The sequence below is a fragment of the Rhinoderma darwinii genome, chromosome 7, assembly GCF_050947455.1.
Source record: "Rhinoderma darwinii isolate aRhiDar2 chromosome 7, aRhiDar2.hap1, whole genome shotgun sequence".
NCBI classification, from domain to species: Eukaryota; Metazoa; Chordata; class Amphibia; order Anura; family Rhinodermatidae; genus Rhinoderma; species Rhinoderma darwinii.
In genome coordinates, this window is record NC_134693.1 from 90,640,207 (window position 1) to 90,664,290 (window position 24,084).

Here is a 24,084-nt window from a genome sequence, read left to right on the forward strand (position 1 = left end):
ACACTTCCGACATGGTTTTCACAGCCGTTTTTGACGGATCCGTGTGTCCGTTTTGTCGGCCGTGTGCAATCCCGTGTGCACTCCGTGTTTCCGTTTCCGTGCGCCGAGCATGGTACCGTCCAGGGTGCTGAAAGAGTTAATGGGCTGCACTGATTGCCGGTAACTCTTTCAGCACCCTGCACAGTACCATGCTCGGCGCGCGGAAAATACAATTTTAATGTAATAAAATAAAGAAATAATAAAACATTTTATACTTACTTTCCTCCTGTCTGGCCTCCAGCGATGACGTTTCATCCATGTCGCCGTTGCAGCCAATCACAGGCTGTAGTGGCGGTCACGCACGTTAGGATGACGTCAGAAGGCCGGTCTCCAGGGATGACGCTTCATCCCACGTAACCGCCTCTGCGGCCAATCATAGGCTGCAGCGGCCTCTGCAGCCAATGACAGGCTGCCGCGTCATTCTGGAAGGTCGGACTGGAGGAAGAAGAGGGACTCGTCACCAAGACAACGACCGGGTAAGTATGAACTGATTTTTATTTTATTTTTAATCAGCAGCCTCTTTTCTCTATCAGTGATTGATAGAGACAAGTGGCTGCCGATTAGTGTAATATTTCTGTTCCGTTTTACTGCCCGCCCGGCCGTTGCTAGGCAACGGCTCCGTCACACACGGACGGCACACGGATGCCTTCCGTGTGCCTTCAGTTTTTTTGACGGCCCCATTGACTTGCATGGGCCTCACAGTCACGGAATCCCGGACCAAAGTAAAACATGCTCTACTTTGGATCGGAACGGAGCAACGGACCGTCAAAAAAACTTAAGTGTGCATGGCCCCATTGAAATGAATGGGTTCAGGGTGCTATCAGTGACAAAAACGGATAGCACCCTGAAGGAAAAAACTGAAGTGGGCATGGGGCCTAAGCAGCAGGAGAAGTAGAAAAACACCAGGTAAAGAATTGTAATCAGCATTAGAGAGTAGAAAACCTCGAACATACAACCATGAAAATGTTGAAACAACAAATAGCTGTGTCCTCCAATGAACTAGACGAAAATAGGATTTTATGGGGAGTACTCCAAAAATTCCACTTTTCCCATTTGTTCGTATCATTGCGGGACACAGACAGTGGGACGTCCTAAAGCAGTCCCCAGGAGTGGGAACAGAATAATGGACATGCACGACCTTGCGACCAAGCAAACCATCCACAGAAGCAAAAGTGTGCACCTGGTAAAACTTGACAAAAAAAGTGTGCGGAGAATATCAGGTAGTCGCCTTGCATACCTGAAGAGCAGAAGCATGATGACGCACACCCCTGGAAGCTTTAACCCCTTAGTGACCAGCCCATTTTAGGCCCTAATGACCAAGCTATTTTATTCGTTTTTCTATAGTCGCATTCAAAGAGCTATAACCTTTTTATTTTTTCGTCTACATAGCTGTATGAGGACTTGCTTTTTGCGGGATTAGTTGTGCTTTTTAATAGCACCATTTTTGGGTAGATATAATTTTTATATTAACTTTTATTAACCTTTTAGGGGGGGATTTAAAAAAAAACTGAAATTCCGCCATTGTTCTATGCGTTTTTAAATTGACGCCGTTCACTGTGCGACGTAATTAACATGTTACCTTTATTCTATGGGTCGGTACGATTACGGCGATACCACATATGTAGAGGTTTTTTTTGTTTTACGACTTTTGCACAATAAAAACACTTCTGAACTAAAATAATTTGTTTTTGCATCGTCGCTTTCCAAGAGCCGTAATTTTTTTATTTTTCCATCAATGTAGTGATTTTTTGGGCTTGTTTTCTGCGGGACAAGACGTAGTTTAGAATGGTACTGTTTTGGGGTACATGGGACTTATTGATTCATTTTTATTATGACTTTTTTGGGGGGCAATGGAAAAAAATTGCAATTTCGCCATAGTTTTTTGCGTTTTTTTTTTACGGTGTTCACTTTGCGGTTTAAATGACATATTAACTTTATTAATGGAGTCATTACGGTCGCGGCGATACCACATGTGTACTTTTATTTTATTTTTTTATTTTTTACACTTTTACTAAATAAAACCACTTTTTATGGAAAAAAATTGATTTATTTTTTTACTGTACTTTTTATTAATCATTTTTATTTCACTTTGATAACTAATTTTATTAGTCCCACTAGGGGACTTTACTGTGCGATGTTCCGATCGCTGCTATAATGCTTTGGTCCTAACAGGAATATGTCAAGTGCAGACCTGGGGGCTTTTATCATTTCATTCGCGGGCCGCCGATGGGTGACAGAGGGAGCGCACTCCCTCTGTAAACAAAGTTAAATGCCGCGGTCGCTATTGACGGCGGCATTTAACGGGTTGGAGCAGGAGCTCAGCTGTCATCAGACAACAGAGCCCCGGCACCAGCCTGCACGGGAGACCCGTGCAGGACTTAGACTAGGCTGACGTGAAAAGGCGTCAGCCTAGCCTAAAGCCCATTAGTGAATCACGTGAAAAGGCGTATTAGTGGTCACTAAGGGGTTAACCAACCTAGTAGAGTGAGCAGTAATCTGCAAGGGAAATTCCCCATTCTTAACATGTTAGGCTTACGAATAATCAACTGAATCCAGCAGTCAACAGTAGCCCGAGAGGCTGCCAATGGTAAGAATAACTCTCTGATAGACTGCGTGCCCTCAAAACAACGGCTACAACAGACACGCCGTTAAAGGGAAGGTGTCATGAAATTATTTTATTTTTTTATAATATTGCTTTTAGTGTGATATTAAAATAAATTTTATTTCATTTGTGTTCTACTTATTTATTTTTTCTTACATTTACTTCTCTATGGGGGCTGCGATTTTTTTTTTTCATCTCTCTATGTGTCGATTAACGACACATACAGAAATGGAATACGGCACATACATCCCCATAGAGAATGCGAATGGGAGCCGTTCCATTCACTGCAGCGTACGCCGTCTTTGTGGGAAATGCGCATGCGCCGCTCCCACACAGACCAAAACGAAGCTCGTTAACAGAGCGAAATCCGGCGCCATCTTCATGTGGACCAGAAGCTGCTGCCGGAACAGCCAGATGACGACTTCTGGCCGCTGCTTCCGGCCATATGTTCAAGGAAGCGGAGGCGCCAGGAATAGGAGCGGAGGCGGCAGGAGCAGGTAAGTTATGTTTGTGTATGTGATGTGTGTATTATGTTCGTGTAGGTTAGTGTTAAACTGTCTGCTTAGCACTGTATCTAATCCTCCTACACTGTGCATTCGCTCAGAAAATGGCCAGCACACAGTGTTGGAGGTTTGAAGATTCAACCCCCTCCTTCTCTTGGCACTAGCCAGAATAAGGGAGGGGGGATTGTGTGAGGACACTAAAGCGAGTGTGTCTACCCCAAATTTGCAGCATAAAGCAATGAGGTTGTTTACCACATTGACCATGCTGCAATTTTGGGAACTGCTCCCTCTAGTGACCAGCACATAGAAATGTTATAAATTAGAATCTAATTTATATTTCCTGACTTGTGGAAAAATGTAAAAAATGAAAACAAATGTGTAATCTCTCAAATAATGATGGTTTAACTAAAAAAAAATAAAAAATATTCTAGCGACACATTCCTTTTCAACGTGGCTACTTTAAATTCTGGTGGAAGAGAGGTCCCTGAGAAAACAGGTTGTTAAAGTGGGGTAAGGACCATAAAGCGTCTTGCGGAAGGCCACCACGTTGCCATACCAACAGTGACGTGGCCAGTCAGGCGCCACGGGGCTGGTTGGAATTCTTTCGTCCTTCATCCATCAGAGAAGCCTCGGCAGTAGATGCCGATGGGAAAGAATAGGTACAACAAGAGACAGACGGCTCCACTGGGTAAATATGGCCTAGACCGCATAGGCCTCGGGATGCCGGCTCAGGAGACAAAGCAGAAAATCTTGTGCAATTGAACCTGGAAGCCATCAAGTCAATGTCTGGCCTGCCCCACTTGGCGCAAATGTAGACAAAAACCCTCCTGATGGAGGGACCACTTCCCTGGGTCGGCTCGTTCTCGACTGATGAAGTTTGAAACCCAGTTGTCGACTCCTGGGATGTGCAAAGCCGAGTGAGCGGGAATCGGATGTTGTCCCCCTGTAAGAATCCTCACAGCTTCTGCTATTACTCGGAGTTCCTCCTTGGTGATTTAGATAAGCCACGGCCATCACATTGTCTGTTTGAACACACACCGAAAAGGCTGGACAGAAACTATGTCCAATGCAGCAGGCAAAGGAAGATCATTGTAACTTCCAGAAGATTTTATGGGGAGATAAGACTCCTGCTGGGATCACAGTCCCTGTACAATCAGGTTATGAAACGTTCCTCCTCAGCCCCGGAGAAACTAATCCATGAAAAGGATCTAATGCAAAAGAACCGGTTGTGACGTCATGGTCGCACTCTGACCCCGGCAGACTTGGCGGTTTTTCCGTTCTTGTTAATTTGAATTCATTCTGATATATAAGGGTCAGAAGCCCAATGTGCACATGGCCTGAGGAAGACGCTTGTTCAGCGTCAAAACGCGTAGCCACTTCTTGTTCCAATAAAATATATTTTATACCGGACTAAACCTCTCTGCTATTCCGTTGATTTCACCACGCAGCAGCGCCTTCAGAAGATCCATTTCTTTCCACTTCTCCATTCATGAAAAGGATCTGACATTTTACTGGAAGGCAGGAGCGACAGCGGGGAATGGTCGGGGAGAACCACCAGTCAAGGACTTCAAGAAAGGACAGAGGAAGAAGGATCTTTCAGTTCAACGAGCAGTACCAGGGGACAAGGGTAGAACTGCATAAAGAGAATGGCCTTGATCGAGGCCACAATGGTGCCAAGGTTGGGGAGTCCAGTCGTAAGTTCCGGACCCTGGTCCAGAGAGCAGAGCAGATCACCTCTTCTGGGGAAGGAACACTCTTGGTTACCAGCGCTGATGCATTAGACAGTTGAAGATCTCTCTCATTCTGAAGGGGCCCCTAAAAGAATGCCTTGATGGAGGCAAAAATTGGGCACAGGGCGGAACCAGTAGCTTAAAAAGACCTGTAAAAAAGACTTGGTACAGCGGTCCAGTGAGTCACTGAACAACGCAGCATCCGTCATAGGAATAGTAGTCGTCTGAGCCAGGTGGGAGAATGGGGGGGGTTCAGCGCTAGCTATTTAGGCCATTTTGAACAGTCCTCCTCAGGAATGGGACACATAACATCCAACCGGGTGGCATGGAGAAACTTCTTGTCAGGATGTTTCCCCTCCTTGGAGACTACTTCCTCAAATTCTGAGTGAGAGGGAAAGAACTTTTGCGACCACTTAGGTCTGCGGGAGGAACCCGCTTCTGGTGAAGGCTCCGAGTCTGTCACCTGTAAAGTGTCACAAACCATCTTAAAGAGCTTCTGTCACCAAATTATAAGTGCCCTATCTGCTTTATAATCTAATCGGCGCTGTAATGTAGATAACAGCAGTGGTTTTTATTTTGAAAAACGATTTTTGAGCAAGTTATGTTCAATTTTAGATTTATGCTAATCATGCTTATTATTATGTAATAAACAGCGGACACCCGCTGCGCATTGAGCAGGCTCCGTTCCTGAGTCCGCTCCGTACTATACTCCCTCCAAATATGTTGGGAAGGAGTTAAAGAGCACCTGTCATTAGGTCATATGTTGAAATGGTTAACTGACCGGAATAGTCGGTTTTTTTTTCACCTGGATCACCCCGTTACAGAGCCATATCTCTGAAATGAGGGGGTCACACTTGTCAGGACTCAGTAGCGGGGCAATGGCTGTATCACACAGCTGCAGCCCTGCTCATACATTCATGTGTTACAATGCTAAGCTGTTCGGCCGCACAGTTTAGTATCGAAATAGATGAAATAACGGTATCGAACCGTTTGGGGGGGGCACGGTATCGAAACAGTATCAAAGTTTCGATGCATCGTGCATCCCTAGCTCACATGGTGTAATTTTTTTTTTTAACCTTGGTGCTGAATATATCTAATGACAAAGGTAAATTTCAATTTAGTATACGAAGACAGCCTATAACCCTGATCATGCGTAAATAAACCTGTAAACATTCTATATAAATTGGGAAGGGAATATTCGTGTTGGCTTTGCTATAAAAACACTGACACCGATTGCATTGTACATGGTAATTATATAGAAAACATCACTGTTAGGCCGGATTCACACGAGCGTGTGCGTTTTGCGAGTGCAAAAAATGTGGCGTTTTGCGCGCGCAAAAGGTCCATAACAGCTCTGTGTGTCAGCAACGTATGTTGCGTGGCTGCGTGATTTTCGCGCAGACGCCATCATTATGACACTCTGTATGTTTGTACACAGAAAAGCACGTGGTGCTTTTCTGTTTTCATTCATAGTTTTTACGGCTGTTGCGCGAATCACGCTCGTCACACGGAAGTGTTTCCGGGTGCTGAGCGTGATTTTCATGCACCCATTGACTTCAATGAGTGCGTGATGCACGAAAAACGCACAAATATCGGACATGTCGTGAGTTTTACGCAGCGGTCACACGCTGCGTGAAAATCACGGACTGTCTGAACGGTCCCATTGATTAACATAGGTCCGTACAAAGCGTGTGAAAATCGCGCGCGTTGCACGGACGTATTTTACGTTCATCTGAATAAGCCCTTATCTGTATTACATATGGATCACAGTGCTATTAAATAGACAAAGAAACAAGATGATGTGACCTTAGGCATGAGCAACCATCCAAATAATTTCTGGATGAATCACACATAGATAACAGGAAATAATACATCATACTGGAGAAAAAAATGTAAATAAAAAATTCAGAACTGTGACTGTGTTCAGAATCAGGGACTTACCTCTGGTAGCTGAGATAGGAGGCTTGCTTTTTCTGCTAAGGAGTCATCTATAGACTCAAGGAAACTTCTTTCAACCACATCAAATGCCTAAATGACACACAATGAAATGCAAGATAAGTAAAACAGCGGATTACCATATTTCATAGTTTTGATAATACAACGATTATAATAGAAGTTTTTTCAGATGAGCTTCAACTTTTGAACATTTAAATTGGATTTTACAGAGCATAAATAGCTTCTGCATAAAACTTCTGCAACAGAAACAAAGACAGAAAGAACTCCACATTTAAGGCTGGGTTCACATAGTTTTTTGCAGGTGGAAATTCTGCCTCAATTTTCAACTCCCTGCACGCTGATTTTCACGGCGTTTTTCACTGTGTTTTTCGCCCACGGCCATTGAGCGCCGCGGGCATAAAACGCTGCGAAATATGCTTTCTCTGCCTCCCATTGATGTCAATGAGAGGTCAGAGACGTAAATGCCCGAACATAGGGCATGTCCCTTCTTTCTCCCACGAGCCGGTTTTACCGCTCGCGGGAAAAAGACGCCTCCGCCTCCCATTGAAATCAATGGGAGGCATTTTCGGGCCGTTTTTGACGAGTTTTGCAGTGCGGTTTCCGCGTCAAAAAAACTCGGCAAAAGACTCTGTGTGAGCTTAGCCTAAGGCCACATGCACACGAACTTATTTTTTTCCTCCCGTAAATACAAGTCCTTGGTCACACGTATTCGACCCGTATTGCACCAGTATTTACGGACCCGTGCCTGTAAATACGGGTCCGGTGTCACCAGTATTCCACCCATATTTTCGGGCACGTTTTTGCTGCAAAATTGCACTGCACTAATCGGCAGCCCCTTCTCTCTATCAGTGCAGGATAGTGAAAAGGGGCAGCCTTTTCCGCAGTAAAAGTAAAAGAAATTCATACTTACCCAGCCGTTGTCTTGGTGACGCTTCCCTCTTTCAACATCCAGCACGACCTCCCTGGATGACACGGCAGTCCATGTGACCGCTGCAGCCTGTGATTGGCTCCAGCGGTCACATGGGCTGAAACGTCATCCCAGGAGGCCGGACTGGAGGAAGAAGCAGGGAGTTCTGGGTAAGTATGAACGTCTTGTTTTTTTTACAGGTTGATCTATATTGTGATCGGAAGTCACTGTCCAGGGTGCTGAAAGAGTTACTGCCGATCGTTTAACTCTTAAAGCACCCTGGACAGTGACTATCCACTGACGTCGCCTAGCAATGCTCCTGTAATTACGGGTGCACACACGTAGTCACCCGTAATTACGAGAGCCCCATAGACTTCTATGGGCCTGCCCGTGCCGTTATTACGGCCTGAAATAGGACATGTTCTATATTTTTCAACGGCACGGGCACCTTCCCGTCAGCATACGGGGAGGTACCCGTGGCCAATAGAAGTCTATGGGCCTGTAATTACGGGCGTTTTTACGTTCGTGTGCATGGGGCCTAAGTCCCTAAAAAAATAAGTTAGCATGTACATTAAATTTTAATTTTTTTCTTACGAAATCTACCCTCCAACTGACAATTATTATTATATCTATAGTCACATTTAACCATCCCCCTCACTGATATCTTCCATTTAACAATATGCAAGTATTCCTTATTTATGGATACAAACAAAAGTTTTATACCTGAGCTACATGCATTAAAAAACACGATCACATCCGGAACACAGTTTAATTAACTATTTATACAAAGCCAGAGAAGCCCATTAATTTTACTAACCTGCAACAACACCCTTTGAACTTCCACGTCCGTGACATCTGAATGCAACTGCCCCAAGAGGAGCTCAGCTGCAAGCCTCTGGCCGACAAAATTTGTGGCTCTGGTCCCATCATAGCCATTGAACGCTCCATAAAGATAAATATTATTCTCTCCTCTGTAGAGTGAGCCAGAATATTATAATAATGTGCAGCAATATTAATACTGACAAACTTGACAAGGAATACAAAAAATAATACAGCGACATCAATCTGCCCTCAGAAGGAGAACATTTAAATAGATCCCTCTAATAATAAAAGTATATTACAAATTATGATATTAGCAACCAGCTTTGATTTACATCACTTTGTACAAAAAAGCAACAAAAAAAAAAAAAAGACCAACCTGCCACATTGAACATGTGGGATTTGCAGGCAGTATGTTATAGAGCAGGGCAGATTGATGTAGTTTTAGAACTTGGAATATTACGGTGTTTATCATTCCAGTGGTGGAGTCAATGCTTGACAGCTCATATAGAAGAGGCAGTCAATCACTGAGTGAGACCACTCAGAGGGAGAACATATTTAAAATAATAAATTCCAAACTATACTAAATGTTTTCTCATAAAACTAAATATTAATTAATGTGCTGAGCTCCTTCAGCTCTATAACTTGCAACCAGAAGAGAACGCCAGGTATACTATGACAGGTTTTAGTGCAAAAACGATAGACTAAATGTTCTGGCCATCTTGAGGAATAACTCAAAAGAACCATAGGAATTCATGTGTGCATGTTGTGCTCGCCTTAGAACAGGTTCACACAGGGCAGCTGTTGATAAAAAAAAAAAGAAAAAAAAAAAAGAAAATTAGGCTGGTTTCACACGTCGCGTATCTTTTGCAGATTTTGATGCAGACTTTTTAGCCAAAGATTGAAGTGGTTTCAAAAGGATTGGGAGTTATAAAGGAAGAACTTAAGTGGATCCAGGAAGAAGTGTATAAGTTCTTCCTTTAGGCTATGTTCACACTGAGTTTTTTTGCAGGCGGAATTTCTGCCTCAAAATTCCGTTTGGAAGTTTGAGGCAGATTTTCCTCTCCCTGCACGCCGATTTTCGCTGCTTTTTTTTCGCCCGAGGCCATTGAGCGCCACGGGCATAAAACGCAGCGAAATATGTTTTCTCTGCCTCCCATTGAAGTCAATGGGAGGTCAGAGGTGTAAACGCCCGAAGATAGGGCATGTCCCTTCTTTGAAATCAATGGGAGGCATTTTCGGGCCGTTTTTGACGAGTTTTGCGGCGCGGTTTCCGCGTCAAATAACTTGTCAAAAAACTTGGTGTGACGATAGCCTTAGGTTTCCTATTCCTTTTGAAACCACTTCTGGCTTTGGCTCAAAAATTTGCAACAAAATCTAAACACATGGTGTAAATCCAGCCTTAGGCCCCCTGCACACGCTGCAGATTTTGTTGCAGTCATTTCTGCCACTGAAAATCAATTCCATTCATCTGAATGGGGTTGTTTCAAGCAACATCTGCAACAAAATCTGCAGTGTGTGCAGGGGACCTAAGACCTTGTTCACAGTGCAGATTTTTAAGGTTTATTTTTTTATTCCAAAACCAGAATTGGACCCAGGAGAGCAGACCCATAAAGCCTTTCTTCCTGGTTTCGGCTTACAAAAATACGTGCAAAATCTGCACTGTTTGAACAGGTCCTAAAGATGGATGCAGCGTTCTGCCTCGTTTATCATGGCATTTTCATTGGGATTTTATTCACTTTTTGTGGCCAATTGTTACTTTAACCAGTTAGTGACCGCCAATATGCCTTTTCACGGCGGCCACTAATGGGCTTTATTCTGATGCATAAGCCTTTTTACGGCGCTGCATCAGAATAAACAGTGCAGGGAGCCGTTAAATCTACCTCTTAGCTACCAGATGTAGCTGAGGGCTGGGGGCGTCCCTGCTCTAGCAGGTGAGATTGATATAAGTATCAATCTCACCCGTTTAACCCCTCAGATGCGGCGCTTAATAGCGAGCGCCGCATCTGAGTGGTTTTGGAGAGAGGGTGGGAGCTCCCCCTCATCCCACCGGCACCCGGCGATAAGATCACTGAGTGTCTGTGTCTCCGATGGCAGGTCTGCCTGTAGGGAATGCCTGCTAGGCTATGCCAGAGGCATGTCCTAACAGATGCCTGTCCGTTTTAAACGGACAGACCGTTATACACTGCAATACAAAAGTATTGCAGTGTATTATAATAGCGATCGGAGGATCGCATATTAAAGTCCCCTAGTGGCACTAATAAAAAAAAAGTTTAATAAAGCTAAAAAAAAACAAACACTTTTTACCCGTACAAACGGCTTTACTATTAAAAAAACAAAATAAAGCAAAAAAGTTACACATATTCGGTATCGCCGCATCTGTAATGACCCCGACTATAAAGCTATTACATTATTTAACCCGCATGGTGAACGCCATAAAAAATAAAATAAAAAATGGAAAAATTTCTGTTTTCTATGAATCCGGACGTAAAAAAAATGTGATAAAACGTGATCAAAAAGTCGCATATACTCCAAAATGGTCCCAATAAAAACTACAAGTCGTCCCGCAAAAAAAAAGCCCTCATACAACTGCATCGGTGGAACAATAAAAACGTTATGGCTCTTCAAACATGGAGACACAAAAACAAATAATTTTGGGAAAAAAAAGCGTTTTTACTGTGTAAAAGTAGTAAAACATACAAAAACTATACAAATTTGGTATCGTTGCAATCGTAACAACCCGCTGAATAAAGTTAGTGTTATTTAGTTAGAGTTAGGATGCAAAAAAGTGGCGAAATTTCAGTTTTTTTTCTATTCTCCCCCAAAAAAAAGTTAATCAATAAATAATATGCATCCCAAAATGGTGCTATTAAAAAATACAACTTGTCCCGCAAAAAACAAGACCTTATGCAGCTATGTCGACGCAAAAATAAAAAAAAGTTATAGCTCGTGGAATGCGATGATGGAAAAACGTAAAAAATACCTTGGTCATTAAGGTTTAACCCTTCCCGCTCCTGGACGTACTATTAGGTCATGGTAGCTATATCGTTCGCGCTCCAAGACCTCCATTTCGGCCGTCTTCTCGACACATGCAGGAGCTGTGACAGCTGCTGTCTTGTACAGCAGTTGCTGCAGCTCCTATAGCGGGGACCGATCGCTGTGTCCAAGCTGATTAACTCCTTAAAAGCCACGTTCAATAGCGATCGCGGCTTTTTAGGGGTTAAGTTACCATCGCCGGCCTGCTACACGATATCGGCCGGCGATGGTGACTATGGCAACCGGACACCTAACAATGGCGTCCGGCTATGCCATCGACAGAAGCCTAGTGGGTCCTGACAAAGTCAGAGTATAATTGCGATCAGGGCCTCCTGCCCTCAAGTCCCCTAGTGGGACAAAGTAATAAAGTTAAAAAAAAATGTGTAAAAATAAGAAAATAAAAGTTTTAAAAGTGATAAAAATAAAAATCCCCCTTTTACCCTTATCAGTCCTTTGTTTGTTTATATATTTTTTATTAATAATAAACTATACATAATTGGTATTGCCGCGTCCATAACAGCCTGAACTTTAAAATTATTTCATTATTTATCCCACGCGGTGAACGCTGTAAAAGAAAATATTAATAAACCGTACCAGAATCACAATTGTTTGGTCACTTCACCTTCCAAAAAATAGAATAAAAAGATCAAAAAGTCACATGTACCTAAAAATGGTAATGATCGAAACTACAGTTCGTTACGCAAAAATTTAGTCCTCGCACGGCTTTCTTGATGGAAAAATAAAAAAGTTCTGGCTCTTAGAATAAGGTAACACAAAAAGTAAATGATTTTTTACAAAACATATTTACGCCATAAGACATAAAAAAAACAAAAACATATGGTATCGCCGTAATCGTATCGCCCCGCAGAATAAAGTGAATATGTCACAGTGAATATGTCACAGTGAAAAAATAGAATAAAAGAACAATAGTAGAATTGCTGTGTTTTTTAGTCACCACGCCACTTAAAAATAGAATAAAAACTGATGAAAAAGCCACATGCATCCCATGAAAACTACAATGAATTCCTCAAGGGGTCTAGTTTGCAAAATGGGGTACCTTTTTGAGGTTTTCCACTGTTTTGGCACCACAAGACCTCTTCAAACCGGACATGGTGCCTAATAAAAGGGAGGCCTCAAAATCCTCTAGGCGCTCCTTTGCTTCGGAGGCCGATGCTTCAGTCCTTTACCGCACTAGGGCCACACATGGGATATTTCTCAAAACTGCAGAATCTGGGCAATAAGTATTGAGTTGCGTTTCTCTGATAAAACCTTTTGTGTTATAGAAAAATGGTATAAAAAGGATTTTCTGGCCAAAAAAAAATATGTAAATTTCACCTCTACTTTGCTCTAAATTCCAGTGAAACACCTAAAAGGTTCATAAACTTTCTAAATGCTGTTGTGAATACTTTGAGGGGTCTAGTTTCTAAAATAGGATGTTTCATAGGGGTTTCTAATATATGGGCCCCTCAAAGCCACTTCAGAACTGAACTGGCACCTAAAAAAATAAATAAATGAGGCAATACTTCCCTTCTTACATTATACTGATAATGAGCCGTGCCCACCCCGAGATAACCCCAGTTTTGACTGTTTGTATAAACGGAGACCCCTATTAGACCGTTTCAGTGCCAGGTTTTCCCAAGCATACACCCCCGAGAAGTGTATTTCTATTGATGAGTCCTTGGTAGATTTTAAAGGGAGGCTTCAATTCCGCCAGTACCTGCCGAGTAAGAGGGCAAGGTATGGCGTGAAGATGTATAAGCTGTGTGAGAGTGCATCAGGGTATAACTACAAATTTAGGCTATATGAAGGAAAGGACACCAGTATTCAGCCCCCATAATGCCCCCCCTTACTGGGAGTTAATGCAAAAATTGTGTGGAATTTGGTGCAACCACTGCTGGACCAGGGTTACCACTTCTACTTGGATAATTTTTATACCAGCGTCCCGCTCTTCAAGTGCCTCGCTTCCAGAAGTCCTGCGGCATGCCGCACTGCTAGAAGAAATCTGAGAGGCCTCCCTAAGACTCTGCTTGGCCAAACACTCAGAAGGGGTGAGAGCAGGGCACAATCTAGCAGCAATATATTGTGTGTCAAGTACAAGGACAAGAGAGATGTCCTTGTATTGACAACAATACATGGAAAAAGCAGTACCCACGTACCTGTATGAGGTACCAGTACAGAGACCCCCAAACCAGACTGCATCCTGGACTACAATAGGTACATGGGAGGGGTGGTCTTGTCAGATCAAGTCCTGAAGCCCTACAGCGCCATGCGATGTGGTATAAGAAGCTGTCCGTGCACATCATTATCAAGAACCTAATCTTTAGGGACCAAGAAGGGAGCACCCAGTACTTCTAGAAGCGAGGCCACACGCATCGTACCAGGGCAACACTTTCCAGAAGAAGTTCCCCGAACTGGCAAGAAGGGGAAAAAGTCAAAAGAGGTGCAAAGCCTCGCTCATCCGACGCGATGAAGTTCCTGTGGGAGGAAGTCAGTGACGTCACAGCGTGATCTCGCGAAGACACGCTGTGTGTCTGTGCACTGCCAGAAGCTGGGTGGTAACGAAGAGAAGTGGATGATGCTGATTCGTCAGCATCATACACTTCTATTCACAACGCCCAGCTAGTAAAACAAGTAAAAACGCCCAGATGTAACGAACACAATACACGCCCAGTTGGACATAAGAAAGGCTAATTTGCATAAATATAAAAATGGTCATAACTTGGCCAAAAATGCTCGTTTTTGAAAAAAAAAAACGACGTTACTGTTATCTACATTGCAGCGCCGATCTGCTGCAATAAGAGATAGGGGTTTGAAAATCTGGTGACAGAACCTCTTTAAGTGTGGCACTCCAGATGCCAACCTTTCCCACTGTTTGTGGCCCTGCCCTAATATCCACATTTTTTGGTCCGGGATACGAGTGTTCACCTCTGGACACCTCACAAATTTTGTTCCCAACACCGCATCGTGGGCCATCTTTGGACACACAGATCCTGCACGGCATAAATGTTCCTCCGGAGCGAATAAATTAATTCACTACGTGGCGGCAGCAGGGGTGAAAGCCATATTGCAGACCTGGCTTCACGAGCAGGTGCCACCTTTCAAATTGTTTCTTGATAAATTATCCTATTTGTTAAAAATGGATTGGATGGGGGCCTCCCTCCACAAAGAACACAAGGTTCAACAATTTTTTGATACCTGGGAAACTTTTATTTCATTGCTACCACACAATATACAACTGAAAATAAAACACTGTTTTGAATCCACAATTTGGTTTCAAGAACAGGTTGCCTCTGGGGAACACACCTATATGATGAGCTGTCGGGGATTCGAGTTCTTGGGATGTCAATGCGGGTCGTGCCTCAGGTCTGTTTTGCAGTTTTCTTCTCCCTTGGAATAATACTAGATGATGGACCGGGGTGCGCGATACGGGATGGCTAGCTGGTTTACTGCCTGTACTTTGTCCTCCCCGACGCACGATATCACATAGGAGAGGGGAGGGATTGTGGTATGATTGGACAAATATCCTTCCAACTGAAATGTTTAATGTATTGACAAGGCGAACTTGATAATTGTTACTATGTATTGTTCGCCCTTTTCTACCTACGCCCCCTAATCAACATGCTGTTTGAACTGATATGGTCACCATTATGTGACACACATTGGAATGTAAACTGTTTCAAACGCCTCTTTATTGATTTACAGGTTTCCTTCCTTACCCCCTCCCTTCCCTTCCCCCCCTTTTATTTTCTGTACCCATTATTGTAAAATGTGAATAAAAAGATTTAAGAAAAAAAAGTAAAAAAAAAAAAATACAAATCAATTTTCCCATTTTTTCCGAAGCACAATGTAAAAAAAAGTGGTATTGCTGCATCCGCAAAAGTCAGTTCTATTACAATATACCATTATTTAACTTGCATGAGAACGGCGTAAAAATCTTTGTTTTTTGGTCGCCTTCGCGTTAAAAAAATTCCATAAAAATGTATAAAAAAAAAAAAATCCTAAGTACCAAAAAACTACGGCAATAAAAAGTACATCTCTTCTCGCAAAAAAAATAAGCCCTCACACCGCTCAATCGATGAAAAAATAACAGTTCTGGCTCTGGTGAAACAAAACAAATATTTTTTTAACAAATAGTTTTTTCTTTGTAAAAGTAGTAAAATATGAAATTTTTTTTTTTTACTATTTTCTGTTGTCTAAAACCTGCGTGTGTCTTATTGCAGGTGCGTCTTATAGTCTGAAAAATACGGTATATTCTGAAGTTTCTGTGGGAAATGAGAGGTTACGAAATACGTTATAGCATTTTTTAATTCAGCAGTGCAAATATACGCCTCATATGAACTACCCAGTGTATTTCCCATTGAAATCAATGGGAAGCTGTCTGCACGCATATTTAACGTTTTTGGAGCGTAATACAAGCGTTTTACACTCCGAAATACGCATGAAAATATGCAGTGTGAACATGTCCTTACTATCCAGAATAGATACCAAAGAGGGCTTAAATTGTACCATTTATTACATTTATTGGACACTGTTTATTTCCCCTGCAGCGTCCGTACAGCAGCTAGCCCCAGCGATAACAGCTGAGCAAAAGGGGTTTAGCCTGGTTGGATACTACTATATCTTGAGAATACAAATATATATTTCAGGCCAGCACATTAGAATTTTATATTTTTATTAATCCCCACAAAACTAACCTGAACTTGAGCCAGTTGTCTTCGCATTGATGTTCTTCCTTTGGGACTCCTTCGGAGTTATAGGTCCTGTTTGTGGCTGATCCTACACCAGACAAATAGCAGAGGGGTAGGTCATCTGTCCAACTCAACTGCTCCTGTAAAAATGCCACAACGGATAACCTCAAGTAACTAAAACGGACAACATAAAGCAATTTACCCAAAACTTTTTTTATTTAAAAAAATTTATAAATAATTGTTTTGAAAGCACACTTTGTGAGGTAGCTACGATGTGTAATATCCTTCACTGTAGAGTATTAGACATCTTAGCTACCGAACAATATGTGCCATCAGGATTGCGAAAATGTGAAGTTCGCTTTATAACGAGCTCCGTAAACTCCATTTAATTAGTGAGCTATTATCCCCCTTAAATCTGATTTGTAATAGAGGTGATGGGGTGTTGGTATCTTTCATTCCAAGATACACCCTCTCCACGATATTATATCTCTGTAATAGTAAACATCCGCTTTGAGGTTCTCCAAGGTAACTAGGAACGCTGCAGTGTCCAAGCTAAATCTGATTGGCAGGTAGAAAGGAGGCTCGGCGCTAAGCCTGCAACGTCATGATTGACGTGTCTACTGCGGGTTGGCGCCGGGCCGTAACTACGCCATCAGTGTGGGAGGGCTCATGCCTGTCAAAAGACCGGAACTTCGCCGGCACGTGTGCGGCCAGTGCATTAGAGTCGTACACGCGTCGGGAGGTAGAACCGGCACACAATTGTCGCAACCGGCAGTAACAGCAAAAAACAAATGTATTTAAAGAAACGATAATCCCTGATGATGTGTCACTTTTACCTGTGACACTAAAACGCGTTGGATTGTATTAGTCAGCGAGTGGTGTCAGTATAATATATCATAAGGGGAGAGGTTTGTTTGGCGGTGGAACAATATCACCACACCATTATACCTTTCTCCATTACTGACCGTTTGTCTGAGCCTGTTGTATTGTATTTAGGGCCATTAGAGCTCATTTTAACAATTTATCTATTAAACATATATTTTAATCGTTCTAATCCAGGCAGTCAATCTTGAAATTTAACGGAACGTAAGAACTATATCATTGTGCTTAGTTTATATTGCGAAAATGTGCTTTAACGTCATAGCATGGATACGAGCAGGGAGTATCCAGAGATGGTTTTTTTGTCAACGTGACTGTTTTTTTGGAACAGGTTGATTGTTCTAAAAAAAAAAATTTAAGGGGGGATGGAAAAAAAAAAACAGCATTGTTTTTTGTGGGGTTAATTTCCCTTGCTGGATACCGTGCATAGAAAGAACAAGTTCTTTATTTTTTTATTTGTTTTGTGTTTTTTTTCTAAATTAAGCTTTATTGAAGAAGTAGTACCAGAATTGACATTTATCACCTATCCCCAGGATAGACAGAAGAAAGGCAGCACTACCAAATATGTGAAAAAAATTATCCTTTTATTCCACGTGCGTGTGCCGTTTCAGCTTCGTGTGAGCCTTTCTCAAGCATTGGACTGTGACCCAAGAAGCATGCACCCAACTAAATTTTTGGTCCAGTGCTGTTGATCTATATTTATCCACAGGATAGGTGAATAAAGAGGTTGTCTGGGGCTTTTTAAAATTGGCAACATGGCAGGGGTTGGCACAGCATAATAAACTAGCAGATACTCAACCCCTCCTGCTCCGTGGTCCCGTTCTCTGCTGCGGTAACGTGCCTTTGCAGCCAATTACTGACCTCAGCAGTGAAACTGCCATAAATGGATTGTGACTGCTGAGGCCAGCGATTAACTGCAGCAGAACGTGACCTATGCAAGAGCTTCCGGAACGGCAGAGAAAGGGACCTCGGTGCTAGAGCCGTGCCCTGCCGCTGATTTTGAAAAGTCGTGGAAAACTCTTTTAATGTTTGAACGTTGAGACCCTCACAGACCACTAGAGTGTGGATCCCGAGCCACCCGTTCTCCTCACTGCATGACCGCAGTGAGGAGAACTTGGAATGGAGCGGGGAAAAACATGTGGAGTGCCACTCCATTCAAAGACTATGGGCCAAACGACTAGAAAGAGTGGCGAAAAAACACACGGCGCCAATAATGGTATGGATCTCTAGGAGAGTTTGTGATGAAATGTTTGGGTTATACAGACGTTGTTATAATTGGGAAAGATCCATATAACCGCTGCAGCCAGGAACACAAAAAAACGGAAACTTGTGAAAAAGTTGCTGCTGGGGAGGATTGTAGAGGAGAGAAAAAAAAAGCCTTTTTTGTAAAAAAAATAAAAAAAAAGTGGTGAACCATAGTGGCGCTGCTGGTGTAAGGTTTAGAAAGAAAAAACGTAGATGTATGGATAATAAAAGGCTTTAATGTAAGTGGCTACGCGTTTCAACGTCATCATCAGGCCAAAAATACAGAGCAGTGAAAACAAACTTCTTTAACTGGTTGCCGACACAGGACGAGTATGCTCGTCCTGAGCGGCGAGCACTTCGCGCATTAGGACGAGTATGCTCGTCCTGTGTGACAGCCGTCCCTGCGCGCGTCTGTGCGTGCGATCGAGAGCGGGGCAACGGCTGTAATACACAGCCACGGCCCCGCTCTGACAGCGGAGAGAAGAGAAACATCTTCTCTCCGCTGTTAACCCTTTGAACGCCGCGATGAAAGCTGATCGCGGCGTTCAAAGAGAGGGGACTGCACATTGATCGCGTCACAGAAAATAACTGTGAGGTGATCAAAGCCCACAACTCGTATGGCCAGACAGCCCAGGGTCCATTGAAGGACCCCAGGGCTGTCTGAACATATTTCCTGTTGTTAGGGCATACTGAGGTATGCCCTAACAACTGCCTGTGTACGATCAGTAACAGGCTAATGTACTGGCATATAGATCTATGCCAGTACATTACAGTTACAAAATCAAAATGATAAATCCCTATATGGGATTAAAAAAAAAAGTTAAATGAATGTAAAAAAAATAATAATGGTAAATAAATAAATAAAAAGTAAATAAAATACACAGAAACACACATTTTTTATAATAAATCAACTTTTTAAAATATAAGTCCCAAAACATTAAATAATATAGACATATTTGGTATCGCCACGACCGTAACAACCTGTACAACAAATGTATAACATTATTTATGATGATCGGTGTATGGTGTAAAAAAAAAAAATATTAAAACTGCTGCGCAACTGCTTTTTTTCTGCATTTTAATCTAATAAAAAATGTATAGAAATTAAACGATAATGTATTTGTACCAAAAAAGTACAACTCGTCCCGCAAAAAACAAAGTCTCATACAACTATGTCGTACAAAAAATAAAAGCGTTATGAGCGTCGGGATGCAAAAAGAGGGAAATGTAAAAAAAAATTGCTCTGTCCTCAAGGCCAAAATTGGCCGTGTCCTTAAGGGGTTAAAGAGGCTCTGGCACCAGATTATAAGTGGCCTATCTCCTACAGAATGTGATCGGCGCTGTTAGGCTTTATTCAGACGAACGTGAATTACGTCCGTGCAACGCGCGTGATTTGCACGCGCGTTGCACGGACCTATATTAGTCTATGGGGCCGTGCAAACATGTCCGTGATTTTTACTCAGCGTGAGTCCGCTGAAAAAAAGTCACGACATGTCCGTTCTTTGGGCGTTTTTCGCGCATCACGCACCCATTGAAGTCAATGGGTGCGTGAAAACCACGCATGTCGCACGGAAGCACTTCCGTGGGACAACCGTGATTCACGCAACAGCTGCCAAAAGGTTGAATGAAAACAGAAAAGCACCACGTGCTTTTCTGTTTACAAACATTCAAATGGAGTGTCATAATGATGGCGGCTGCGCGAAAACCACGCAGCCGCGCATCATATGCTGCTGACACACGGAGCTGTTAAGTGGCTTTTGCGCACGCAAAAACGCCACGCTCGTGTGAATGAGGCCTAATGTAGATGTAATGTAACTTATAGCTCCTGATCTCAGAGCAGCCTCCTGAACACAGCTGGGGTGTCGGAGTTGGCATGATCAAAGGGAATTCTCCTCTTTGATCGTATCAAGAGGAGGTGCGATCAAACACCGGGAAATCCCTCTGCAGTCAGCCCTGGGGACCTACAAAGCACCCCAGGGCTGTCTGTTCTGTTTGCCTGCTGTTCGGGCACACTATGTGCTGCCCGATCAGCAGCCTGTGTCATAGTGACACAGTCTAATGTATTAGCATACAAGAGTATGCTAATACATTATTAGTAAAAAATAAAGTTATAAATAAAGTTATCCTTTAGTGGGATATAAAAAAAAGTAACATAAATAAGGAAAAGTCCCCCAAAAATTATCATTATTTTGCATAAAATATATATTATTGCCCCCACATTACATAAAAACAAAAAACCTACACATATTAGCCTGTTAGTGACCGCCCCATAGTGTTTTTACGTCGGTCACTAACGGGCTTTATTCCGATGCAATAGCCTTTTTACGTCACTGCATCAGAATAAATAAACAGAGCAGGGAGCCGTTAAATCTCCCTGCTCTCAGCTGCCAGAGGCAGCAGAGGGCTGGGGGCGTCCCTGCTCGACCGGGTGAGATCGATATTAGTATCGATCTCACCCGTTTAACCCCTCAGATGCGGCACTCAATAGCGTGCACCGGATCTCAGTGGTTTTGAAAAGAGGGAGGGAGGGAGATCCCTCTCATCCCACCGACACCCGGCGATAAGATCACCGATTGTCTGTGTCTCCGATGGCAGCCGGGGGCCTAATAAAGGCCCCCAGGGTCTGCCCGTAGTGAATGCCTGCTAGATCATCCCTCTGGCATGACCTAGCAGATGCCTGTCCGTTTTACACGAACAGGCATAATACACTGCAATACAAAAGTATTGCAGTGTATTATAAATGTAATCGGATAATCGCATAGTGAAGTCCCCTAGTGGGAATAGTAAAAAAGTAAAAAAAAAAGTTTAATAAAACAGGAAAAAAAAATAAAAATAAAAAACCCACTTTCCCCCCTTACAAACTGCTTTATTATTAACAAACAAAATAAAGTAAAAAAAGTTACACATATTTGGTATCACAGCGTCCGTAACGACCCCGACTATAAAATGATTACATCATTTAACCCCCACGGTGAACATCGTAAAAATTAAATTAAAAAACATGCAAACATTTTTTCAAAAGGTTTACTGTGAATCTAAAAAAAAAGTGATAAAAAATTATCAAAACGTCGCATCTACTCCAAAATGGTACAGATAAAAACTACAAGTCGTCCCGCAAAAAAAAAAAACGCTCCTACAATTGCATCGGCGAAAAAATAAAAAAACTTTACGCCTCTTCAAATATGGAGACACAAAAACAAATAATTTTGAAAAAAAAGTGTTTTCACTGTGTAAAAGTATTAAAACATACAAAAACTATACAAGTTTAGTATCATTGCAATCGTAACAACCCGCTGAATAAAGTTATTATGTTATTTATACAACACGGTAAACGGCGTAAATTTAGGACGAAAAAAAGTGTGGCGAAATTGCTGTTTTTTTTCTATTCCCACCCAAAAAAAGTTAATAAAATTGAATCAATAAATTCTATGTACCCCAAAATGGTGCTATTAAAAATTGCAACTTGTCCCGCAAAGACCTTATACAGCTATGTCGACTGAGACGATGGAAAAAACGTAAAAAATGGCTTGGTCAGTAAGGTCTAAAATAGGCTGGTCACTAAGGGGTTAGGTATCTACACGACCATAATAACCTGACAAATTAATTTAACTAGTTATTTAGCGTGAAACGTGAACGGGATAAAAAATAAACAAGAAAAACAATGCCAAGTATCGCTTTTTCCTATATTCACGCTGTGAAAAAAAATTTTTACTCCCAAACTGCATGGAAAAAAAATACTATTTCTGGCTATGTTCACACGGGGTCTTTTGCCGAGTTTTTTGACGCGGAAACCGCGTCGCAAAACTCGGCAGAAACGGCCCGAGAACGCCTCCCATTGATTTCAATGGGAGACGTCGGCGGCTTTTTCCCGCGAGCAGTAAAACTGCCTCGCGGGAAAAAGAAGCGACATGCCCTATCTTCGGGCGCTTCCGCCTCCGACCTCCCATTGACTTCAATGGGAGGCAGGAGAAAGCGTGTTTTATGCCCGCGGCGCTCAATGGCCGCGGGCGAAAAACGGCGCGATAATTGCTGTTCACACGGAGTATTTTGGGGGAGGAATATCTGCCTCAAAATTCCGTTTGGAACTTTGAGGCAGATATTCCTCCCCCAAAATACTCCGTGTGAACATAGCCTCTCTCGCATAAAAGAAGGCCTCATACAGCCACATAAATGAAAACACAAAAAAAGTTACGGCTGGTGAAAGGCAGAGAGGCAAAAACAGAAAAATTTAGCTGGCCATTAGGGTCTTTTTAGGCCCGGTCATTAAGGGGTTAAGATAACATTCAAAGTGGCTCCGAGCAGTTTTTACTGCCATTTAGTGTATGGGATTGTATTATGTCAACACTACATTCATTCCAAACGTTTCTGAGATAATAGGCACTAAAACTACACAGTAATATAATCCACAAACTTCAATACATTTTGCATGCATTCCTTTGTCTGCACAGACTAAGGTTTCACAAGGAGTTATGTTTCTGTCATCTACATATGTAAGCATAAATATGAGCTAAACATTGCAGCTCTCATCTGCCGACGTTCCCATCACAGCCACCTTAGTTATCCTCTATTATTTTTTCCCTCAGAATTGCTCTACGACCCTCATAAACCCTCTTACATTTTGCATCAGGTTCCTTCTCAGCGCGGCCATCTTGGACCAGAAATGACGCCGTTCACGTGACCAAGGCATCTGTACTATGTACATAGTACTAGTGCGACCTCAAGAGGACGAAGTCGAAAATGACGCGTGGAGAGATTTGCTTATCACATGGCATGGATCTTTTCTTAGGGTATGTTCACACGGCGGGGGTCCGTAACGGCTGAAATTACGGGGATGTTTCAGCCTGAAAACATCCCCGTAATTTCAGCCGTACCGGCATGTGCAGGCGCATGAACGCCGCGTCAATTACGGCCGTAATTAGCGCTGCTATTCATTGGAGTCAATGAATAGCGGCTCCAATTACGGCCAAAGAAGTGACAGGTCACTTCTTCTACGCGGGCGTCTATTTACGCGCCGTCATTTGACAGCGGCGCGTAAATATACGCCTCGTGTGAACAGACAAACGTCTGCCCATTGCTTTCAATGGGCAGATGTTTGTCAGCGCTATTGAGGCGCTATTTTCAGACGTAATTCGGGGCAAAAACGCCCGAATTACGTCCGTAAATAGGCCGTGTGAACATACCCTTAGTCCTTTCATCCTCAATATGTCCTATCCATTTATAAATAGACTCTTATACATACTTGCCTGCTTTTCTGAAATCAAGGAGAAAGTCGTATTTACATGAAACCTCTCAAGTTTCTGAGGAACAGCAATGTATATGCTGCCATGGTTCCATAAAGTCACCAGATAAAGGGTATGTTCACACGTGCACGTCCGTTAAGGCTGAAATTACGGAGCAGTTTTCAGGAGAAAACAGCTCCTGAATTTCAGACGTAATTGCTCGTACTCGCGTTTTGTGGGGCGTCCATTACGGACGTAATTTGGAGCTGTTCTTCATTGGATTCAATGAAAAACGGCTCCAATTACGTCCCAAGAAGTGTCCTGCACTTCTTTGACGAGGCTGCTATTTTACGCGCCGTCTTTTGACAGCGACGGGTAAAATTACAGGTTGTCGGCACAGTACATCGGCAAACCCATTGAAATGAATGGGCAGATGTTTGCCGACGTATTGGAGCCGTGTT

At 42.7% G+C, this 24,084-nt stretch overlaps 1 protein-coding gene across 1 annotated transcript in view; it reads right to left on the reverse strand.

Annotated features, from left to right (window-relative positions):
* TAB1 (TGF-beta activated kinase 1 (MAP3K7) binding protein 1) overlaps positions 1-23,236 on the reverse strand; it is a 130,208-nt gene extending 106,972 nt beyond the window's left edge. The window contains exons 1-4 of the mRNA XM_075833660.1: positions 23,020-23,236; positions 16,287-16,420; positions 8,555-8,708; positions 6,816-6,902 (exon numbers count right to left, since the gene is read on the reverse strand). Of these exons, the coding sequence (XP_075689775.1) occupies positions 6,816-6,902; positions 8,555-8,708; positions 16,287-16,420; positions 23,020-23,106 (462 nt within the window). The 5' untranslated portion in view covers positions 23,107-23,236. The remainder of the gene's footprint in view (positions 1-6,815; positions 6,903-8,554; positions 8,709-16,286; positions 16,421-23,019) is intronic.
* Positions 23,237-24,084: the final 848 nt, after the last annotated feature.